At 38.5% G+C, this 9,662-nt stretch overlaps 1 protein-coding gene across 6 annotated transcripts; it reads left to right on the plus strand.

Moving 5' to 3' along the window:
- The first annotated feature begins 1,187 nt into the window (after positions 1–1,187).
- On the plus strand, positions 1,188–8,807 carry LOC126690557 (uncharacterized). 6 transcript variants are annotated; one of them, XR_007644661.1, is made up of 6 exons: positions 1,188–1,468; positions 2,404–2,470; positions 6,588–6,734; positions 6,870–7,831; positions 7,971–8,258; positions 8,339–8,807. XR_007644661.1 is itself a non-coding variant. In XM_050385750.1 (6 exons), the coding sequence occupies exons 4-5, from the start codon at positions 7,169–7,171 to the stop codon at positions 8,174–8,176; spliced, it is 921 nt and encodes a 306-aa protein (XP_050241707.1). In that variant the 5' UTR covers positions 1,188–1,468; positions 2,404–2,470; positions 6,588–6,734; positions 6,870–7,168; the 3' UTR covers positions 8,177–8,258; positions 8,339–8,807. The 6 variants fall into 6 exon arrangements, 3 of the variants coding, with proteins under 3 accessions (XP_050241707.1, XP_050241706.1, XP_050241705.1); XR_007644660.1 differs by having other exon boundaries at positions 8,076–8,258; XM_050385750.1 differs by having other exon boundaries at positions 7,919–8,258.
- Positions 8,808–9,662: the final 855 nt, after the last annotated feature.

Here is a 9,662-nt window from a genome sequence, read left to right on the forward strand (position 1 = left end):
ACGTATCAAATGGTAATTTTTTATTGCAGATGGATGATGAGGAAGTGAAATTCGAGGTACATTATGGGGATACTTTTCTGTGGAACCCTAGTTTAGAATACTTTGGTGGGAAAGTTGAAATAGTGTATAGGGATTCTGATAGGCTTAGTTATTTTGAAATACAAGGTATATGTGAGGAATTGGGGATTGATGAACTGTGTAGGGTTCATTATTTAGGTTTTGGGGGCAACTTGGAGCAAGACTTGAGGCTCATACAAGATGATAAAGATGTGGTGCCCATGTGCAAGGTTAATGAGGGAGGGCCAGGAAACATCATCATACTATATGTGGAGAGTGGTCATGCTCCACTTGCAGTTGAAGTTCTTGATGGTGCAGGGGTTGGTGCAACAGGGGCTGGTGCAAGGGCTAGTGTAGGGGCTGCTGTAGGGGGTGCAAGGGCTGGTGCAGGGGCTGGTGTAAGGGGTGGTGCAGGAGCTGCTACAGGGGGTAATGGTAGTGTCAAGGTAGAGGAGGAGTTTAATTGGTTGAATGAAGGTCTAGAAGGAGAAGACTTTGTTGATGACATTTTTGGTGAGTCTTCTCCACCTCACACAGTGTCATACGAGCCTAACACTGTTCCAACCATTGATACACCTCAACAAACCACTGATACACCTTATCCAAGCACTAATACACCTCAGCCAAACACAAATACACCTGGCCCAAGCAATGTTCCTCCTCTAAACATAGATTTAGATGAAGAGTGGGCTGAACCAACTTTAGAGGATGATATTGCAAGTGTGGATGGTTCTGATGATGAGTAGAAGCTTGAAAATTTGGAGTTCAATGAGAAGACTGATATGACAAATGTTAAGTTGGTAAAAAGGATGAAGTTCTCAAACTCAAAGGTGTTTAGGAAGTGTAACACCCCAACCTAATTTGCCTAATTAATTTTATGAGTTTATATGCATGTCATTATTTTAATTACTTTTAAGTGCATGAAACTTTGATTTTGTGATATTATAGAACATGCATGCCATTTTAATGTGTTGGTTATAACTTTATAAAATTAAGGATATATATTTGTGTGTGTGGGTAATGTGTTATTTATTCTTTGTAGATAGGTGTGAATGCAAAGAAAAAAATAAGTGTGAATGCAAAGTTTATATATATATATATATATATATTTATATGTGTGTGTGAATGCAAGAAAAATTGGAAAAGGTGTTTGTGATATTTGTTTCTCCCTAGCCATACACGTACCCAAGCCCCAAAAGTCTTCTTACTTTTCTGATTTTCTTGGCTGCTTCTGAAGTCCAGCAGCTGCTTTTCTTCTTTCTCTATTTCCCCTTTCTTTGTTCTTCTTTCTTCTTCCTTCCTTACACGGCAACATCTCTCCCTCCCTTTCTCACCAAAAAAAAAAAATTCTAGTTTCTTTGAAGAAGAAATTAGACAATTAACCCTAAGATTTTATCTTCAAAGTGTGTGGGTAAGTAAGTTAAACCTCATCTGATTTTGTGTATTTGGATAGTAAAATTTGTTTGTTTATTTTCCCTCTTTGTTCTCTATTCTGTTTCTGGAAGTTGATTTGGTGATTCTGTTTTAGTTACTTGAAATATTGATGATATTGTGATCAATTGAATGCTTATTAGGGTATTTTAATATGTATACTATAGGTATAAAAATACCCAAATGAAATTAAGACCTATTGCTATTTGTTGATGATTTTGTAAGAATATGTACTGAAGCTGTCTCTGTGACAGAGTTGAGGTTTACTACAAGAAAATTCTGTATTAAATTTTATTTTGTGAATTAGGATGAAAGGAGTAGTTTTTATGAATTCTAAGACGCATATGGTTGTTATAGAAGTGGTTTCACAGCATTTGGATGAACATAAAATTAGTGGTTTAATTTGAAAGTTGCAAGAAATTCTGTCAGGACAGATTTGAGTTTACTGTCTTGTGTGATTTTTAGTAAATCATGGGTTAATTCTTTGACTCCGAAATTTTTATGGTTTATACTGGACATACAGGGGAGTAGTACTGTAAAATTTCATGACAATTGGAGGTGTGTAGACAGCCCGTTTGTATTTTACAAATGGAGCATACGTGGCTGTAATGAGCAGTGAACAATATATACTACACCTAACTTTGTGGATTTAATTCTCAAGTTAGGGTGTATGTTTTGAGTTATAATTTTATACACTCATCCTTTGGTATGTTTGAAGCATATATAAATTTTATGGATTGATTTCTCTATGGTTTGGCTGCAAAATATGTTTGATGATTGTATCATATGTTTTGGGAAACTTTATGTGATGGGAATTAGGATTTCCTTGAGTTTGAGAGTTAGGTGGTGATTTAGGTATAAGTTTATATATTAGGAAGAGTTGGTCCATAATAAGTTTTGGTTTTTTTCATTTAGGTGACGAGAACGAGAACACGGACGCCTGAGCTCCTCGTATACAATCTCTCGTGCCTTCTGTTTTCAGGTAAGGGACTTGTGACGTGTGCTTTTAATAAGTATAAAGTTTATTTCGAAAACTAATATGCATTAAAACTTTTTGATTTGAGATATTACATATAAGCATGATTTAAGTAAAGTATATGTTCGTGAGTTGTTCAAATCTTATGTACAGGATAATTTTTGCATATTAATGCTAGTACCTATGTCACGAACATAATATTTTAGAATGAAGTGGATATGCTATTATTATGAAATAATTATGTAAAAGTATAGCTATTAGAAAAATATAGCGTTCGGGTTATTCCACTGTTATGTTCTGAACTCAGCCAATAGGGGTTAATTATTGGTTTTCCATGGAAAAATGTTATCTGTTTGGCCATTTAAAGTAGAGGAAATGGGGTTGCCCGTAACTCTAGGCCATTTAAAGTAGAGGACATGGGGTTGCCCGTAACTCTAATATGAATAAGGCCTTCTCCCCAATGTGTACGGACGGCGGGAAGGAATAAAACCTTGAGGAGATGTGCCATCAGGCCTCTTAAAGAGGACAATATCATGCACACGAGGTTACCCAAATGTGATGAGGCATTCTCTGTACAGGCTTATCAAAGGTGGACTAACCAATATGTTATGAATAGCTACATTATGTTATTGAGCATGAGAGAATGATTTTGTTAAAATGCATTATGAAAATTAAAAGCTCTCATGAAAAGAAGTTTATGATGAAACATTTTATAGTCTTTGTTTTAAAGATAAGGTTACGAAATTATACGTATGTTCCTTATTATGTCCTTTTATTTTTTATATGAAATGAAAATGAAATATTTTTATTTGAAAAGTTCATAAGTTATTTAAGAGCAATATGAATAGTATGAAGGCTATTTGATCAAAGTTGGCATATTCATAAACTATTTGTTTTACATGCATTCTTATTAAAGGCCCATGGAGCTTTAAAACCTTACTGGGCTTCGCAGCTCACCCTATTATATTTCAGTGCACAGGTTCTTCCTGGAAGCAGCGAGAGTATGAGAGGTGGCAAGGATTCTGTGTTTTCTCGTTTTGTTAGAATGTAGAGTTTTGTTGTATAGCAGTTAGCTCTTTTGTTATATAGAAGGGATCAAGATGTACTTGATCCTTTGAGCACAGATGTAATTTGGTATTGTACGACACCGAGACCCCAAAGCCCATACAGGTCTTGGGCCCAGGCCCATACCGGTTTTGGATGCAGGCCCAGCGGAAAGGTCCAGTTACCCTACGCCCTTCTTGAAACGGCCTTAACGTGAAAACAAGTTTTGGGGTCTGAGTTCCAACAGACGATCAGTTTAACTTTCCCGGGCAAGGGAATTGACCGTATTTGGGAAAGTCATGACATGCACGGGAAACTCATGATATGCACAGGAAACTGAGTTGCCGAACATAATCCATCAAGCCGGAACCAAGTTCCAAGGTCATAAATGCTGCACCGCCCTCTCACCTAAACATCCACTTTAACCAGATAATATTGGACCCTTAGTAGCACTAACGGTGGCTGTAATCATAATCTCCCCACTAACCTTGACTATAAATAGAAGAAATTGGGGAGAAGAAGGGGTTCAGAAAAATTGAGAGAAAATCATCAAGTGAGAAAGAATAAACTGAGTGTTGCTTTGAATCTCTCTGCCGAGAACAACCCAAAATAGGAAATCCTCAAACCCACTACAAATAAATTGTGAGCCCAAGTAATTTAAGGCCCAGAAGTCTTGTACTTGGTTCTTACAGGTACTCTAGTTTGTTTTGAACCCCAATTGTATGTCTTTGGGGTTAGGTTTGTAATAAGAGTTTTGTTAAACTTTTAGCTATGTAAATTTTACTTGAATACCTTAAGTTCAGACAGGTGGATATTTTTCCAAGTCCGAAGAAAATGAAATTTCAGGGTTGCCATCATTTTTGTTTATATATTGGCTTTTATGCAAGAAAATAAGCAGGAATTCAAGAAAAAATTCTTGATATGTACCTTCAGATTAGGTTGGTTCGTGTTAATATTGAGATAAACTTGATATTAACATGCCGGTCATGCTCTAAACTCTGAAATACAGATTTGGGTCGTGACAGGAAGGCTTTGAGGGAGTATGTGATTCAGCATCACATTGATATCAAGTGGAAGTTGAATGAGAAGAAGAAGATTTTTGTACATTGTAAGAACAATTGTGGATAGAGGTGTTATGCCTCAATGGTGACTGGAGAGTGCACATTTAAGATCAAGACACTTTATCCTGAGTGTATCTGCCCCCTAACATTTCAAAATGGGCAAATTACATTAGCCTATGTGGCAAACAGGTATTTGGAGAATTTTGGTAAGAATCCTAATTAGGAGGTTTCAAGTGTTAAGCATCATGTGATGCAACAGATTTCAGTTGATTTAAGTATTAGTCAGGTGTATAGATCAAGGAAGGTAGCTGGGGGTCTGATTACTGGGAATGAAGAGGCTCAGTATGACCTACTTAAAGATTATGCAGAAATGATAAGGAGGACAGATGTAGGAAGTAAGGTGATTCTGCAAACAGAGATGGAAAATGAGAATGCAGAACCCAAGTTTAAAAGGATGTACATTAGGTACAATGCTCAGAAGGTTGGCTTTCTAGGTGGTTGTAGACCCTTTGTTGGGCTGGATGGATACCACTTGAAGGGTAGGTTTGGTGGGCAATAGGTGTGCTATCGCAGGCAATCAAAAATAAAACTTATACTCCTAAAAATACATGTAGTGGTGTGAGTAAGGATCGTTCCCACAGAGAGTATCTAGCCTAGTTTTATGCTACGTGAATAAGGATGGGTTGGGGGGGGGGGGGCGGGTTTGAATATAAGGCAAAGAATTTTAAGAAAAACAACTAAGGAACAATTTAAATCGAAGTATCAAAATCAATCAAGAGAACAAACCTTAGCCTAAGTCAACATCCACCATCGGAATATTATAACTGATCATCGATGCAAGCATATATCAATTCACACTTCGAATATTCACCCTTGGAACTATTTTCCTATTTTTCCTTAGTCGCAATTAATTAGAAAACAAGCGATCTAATAAACCCTAACTACTAAACAATCCAAGACAAACGCTAAAGGTTTAATCTATTAGCAGCCTTAAGAATTAGAGAGATTGATGAAACTAAACAACACAAGCACAAGTGGTTGTATTTAATTTAGTCGAGCGTTTTCCCTAAGATCTAATAATTTATGACACAGCAAATCATTAAATCTTGATTACTTCGCAAATTAGAGAGATCAAGCAATTACGGATTTGATATCTAACCTAGCAGTGGATTGCAACGAATAATAAAATAGTAGGCCTCCTATTAATTAAACGAGACAATCATGAAAATAGACACAAAAGAATATCCGATATTCAAAGCATAAATTGAACAATAAAAACAAATTAGATCTCACATTTTTATTGATTCCGAGGCTTCAGTTCCAAGTATAAAGGTTTAGCCAAGCAGGGCCATGATGAAAACTCAAAGGAGAAGTTAGAGAAGAGGGGAGAGAGAGGCGTGTGTGCCCAATCTGATTTCTCCTCCCCTCTTTTACACATTCATTCCCCCTTTCCCAAGCCTACAAAATCTCGTAAAAATATTCTAAATAATAATATCCAAATCTGACTAATTAAGGAAAATATTAAAAATAAAACAAAGTCCTAATATAACTAGGAAAATGGTGTTTTTTCAGCTGGAATTTTCTTGCACCAGATCTGGAAGCTACTGAAAATAAACCGCATCAGGTATTAGAATTTCAGGCAAAGGAACAGTTCAAAACGTTAGCAGTGCAGGCGCAGCAACTTCAAGCCTGATTTCGACCTTTATGCAACCAATATCTCTCAAAACTCAAAACATGAAAGTTGTAGAGTTTTTTCTTGGCGTTCAATAGCATCTTGAATCATCTCAATCGAAGCTCTGATGAGAGAGTTATGCCCATATTACAAAGCGATGTCGAAACTGTCCAAAATCGCCCAATTATCTATGTTTTGCACTTAATGCCTCCATTTGCATCCTAAATAAAAATATAAGAATAATGAGTACATTTAGGCACCAAATAAGTATAAAAGACTAAATATTAAGGGAGAAAAATATGACAATTTGCATTCTCATCAGCAATTATTGTCTGCCATTGTCAAGGATGGAAATGACAATATATTCCCAGTGGCAATGATTGTGGTTGAGCAAGAGAACAAAGACAGCTGGATCTGGTTCTTGGAGCAGTTTGCAGATGACATTGGCAGGCTAGAGGAGCTCAATCTGGTATTCATCAATGACAGGCAGAAGGTATTATCATGTGGCTCATGTTCATGACTTCATTACTTGCTTACTTGCATAGTTGCTTACTTGAATGCTTATATGCTTACCTTTTTACATGCTTACTTGCTAACATTGAATGCTTACTTGCTTACTTGATTGTAGGGTCTTCTACCTGCAATGAAGACTCTATTCCCAATTGTGGAGCGCAGGTATTGTGTGAAGCATATAACAGCTTCAAGGTTAACCACAAGAGCATGGAGTTGAAGAGTGTACTGTGGAGGTGTGTTGGTACAACATCAGTCAGGGAATTTGAGAGGGGGATGAACTTTCTTAAGAGTTTGGATGAAGAAGCTTAGAAGTACCTCGCTGATATAAAGCCTGCATAGTGGACTAGATCCCACTTTTCTCCAAGAGCTTTAACAGATTGTCTGGTAAACAATCTGAGTGAAAGTTTTAACTCTATGATTGTGAAGGCTAGAGACAAGCCCATCTTATCAATGCTGGAGCGGATCAGAGTTAGGCTTATGAGCAGACTGTATATAAAGAGGATTGGCATAGAAAAGTATGGTGCCAAGTTGTGTCCAAGCATACAGGACAAGTTAGAGAAGTTAAAATTAGAGTCCAAGAGAATCTGTGCAATGCCATCTAGGAGGTTTGTGTATAAGGTTGACAATGAGAGGGAAAGGCATGTGGTGGACTTGGTAGGGAGGACATGCAGTTGTAGAGCATGGGACTTGACAAGAATCCCTTGCAAGCTTAGAGTTGCAACCATTTTTGTGAATCATGAGAAACTAGAAGACTACACCCATCCATGCTACTACAATAATGCTTTTGTGGAGACATACAAGACACCCATACCTCTCATGCCAGGCCAGTCTCAATGGATGTCAAGTGGCCAACCCAAGCTTGTTGCACCTACTATCTATAAGCCACCAGGCAGGCCACCCATGAAGAGGAAGAGAGATGCTAATGAGCCAAGGAACCCTTATAAGGTATTTAGAGCAAACAAGCGAGTAAGGTGTGGAAGGTGTCAAAAGGAAGGGCATAATGCAAAGGGATGCAAGGCCAATGTCACTGGTGAGACAGCATGGGAGAGAAGGCAAAGATTGCATAAAGGAAAATCTGTAAGTTTTTACAAATTTTTTTTATTCAAATGCAAAATGCCAATAATTGATATTGTAGAAGCATGCTTTTATTTGGTTGCTGGGAAGTGGAAGGCCTTCTACATGCAAACAATGATCCCAGGCCCCATCTTCATCACAGGCCCAATCTACTTCCTAAGCCCGTTTCTCATCTTAACCCTTAACATCATCTCAGCCCCCACCAACACATCAGCCTTACACTATGGCCTTATCTTTATCCAACCAGGCAACAGGGTCACAGCCACCAGCTCCACAACCACCAGCTCAGACTCCATGCTCACAGAACCCAAGTCAGTGGTACTCTTCAGACTTCAGGTACACAGTTAAATGAGCTCATTGGTTCTCTTCAAGCCAGCTAGCACCATACACCCCTGCAAAAACATGGGACACTAGAGCACCATCATCACAGGTACTGTAGTGTTAGGTTTGATGTTTTATTCATAAAACTGTGATACTGGTAGCTAACATGTGAATTCTTGTACTTTGTAGCCTACAAGACCACCTGCTACCAAAGGAGCTACTTTGAGAGGAAGGGGTGATGCAGCTAGGACTTAGAAATGTAGAACAAGAGTGGAAAGGCCAGCTATTGTGGGAGAGGCAGGAGCAAGGGCAGGGGCAGTAAATGAAGACTAAGTCAAGACACTTTTGTTGATATGTATTAGGGTTATGTAGTGTTAGAGTTATATGTAATTTATAGACAATGGCAGGGCAGCCACTGTTGGGATTTGTAAACAATGGCAGAGCAGACAATGGCAAGACACTTTTTATATAGCTGTTCAAACACTTTTTTTATTTTTGTAAGTTTTGTAAACAATGGGCAGGTACAACTGTTTTGGTTGTTGTTGTACCAAATGCCATATATTTACTAGTGGTTGATGAAAGACGATTCAATGCCACCTTAAATATGTATACAATTTCTCAATTTAATGGCAGGTGTTTAGAATTATTATTCAGATTATTACAGTTGCCCATATATAAGTTTGTTTATGTATGTATTGAATATAGCAGTCACTTTTGAATACAGCAGGTGTATATGTTTGTGGGGCCCAATAATTTATGGGCCAGGCCCACTTGCTCATGGGGAGTCCAAAGGCCCAAGCCGAAAAAGGTTATGGCCCAAGCTCAAAAATGTAAGGCCGAAGATGGCCCAGAGATGCGGCCGAGGACAGTTTCGTCCTCGGCAGACCCAAAGCTCCCTTGAGAAGAGGGGTAAAAAAAGAGAGCTATAGGAACAAATCTGTAAAGAGATCTAAAATATCTTGGGAAAGTTACTCTTACTGCCCTTCCCAGATAAGACTCTGCACCTAAACCAGATTCTTAGGCTTTATCAACCATCCCCAACAATTCCGGGATTAGACTGACGGGACAAATAGCAGTCCTGGAAAAGTTGACCCTACATGTGGACGAGGGACAACGAACGTAGGCTGATATAAAAGAAAAGGTAAACTAATCAGAAAAGGGGGGGGATCCCATCTCACCTTGAGGAGAAAAACTCCAAGAATGAGAATGCCTTGACAATGAATGCAGACCACCACAAAAAACACGCCGCCGGGTAACCGGGAAAAGACATTAGTGCTCCTCGGACACGATCCGAGGAGTCCAATCCCTCAGGTTACGAAGTTGTAGGGCTTGGATATCCAGGCTGAAGCCCTTTCTTACCTGAGTTCCCCTAAAATCCGGTCTGGATCAACGCCCTGTGACCCAACGCTAGCCTTTCAAGCCCACTCTCTACAAATCATATTGTGAGAGACCTTACACGTGCGAGCCCAACATCGTCATTGGGCCGTTAAATAATCGTGTCCTTACAATGTTG

Source organism: Quercus robur, chromosome 6 (genome assembly GCF_932294415.1).
Source record: "Quercus robur chromosome 6, dhQueRobu3.1, whole genome shotgun sequence".
Taxonomy (NCBI): domain Eukaryota; kingdom Viridiplantae; phylum Streptophyta; class Magnoliopsida; order Fagales; family Fagaceae; genus Quercus; species Quercus robur.

Bases quoted from the DNA above. Each gene is read 5' to 3' on its own strand.
- LOC126690557 (XM_050385749.1), top strand. From the start codon at position 7,169: ATGATTGTGAAGGCTAGAGACAAGCCCATCTTATCAATGCTGGAGCGG.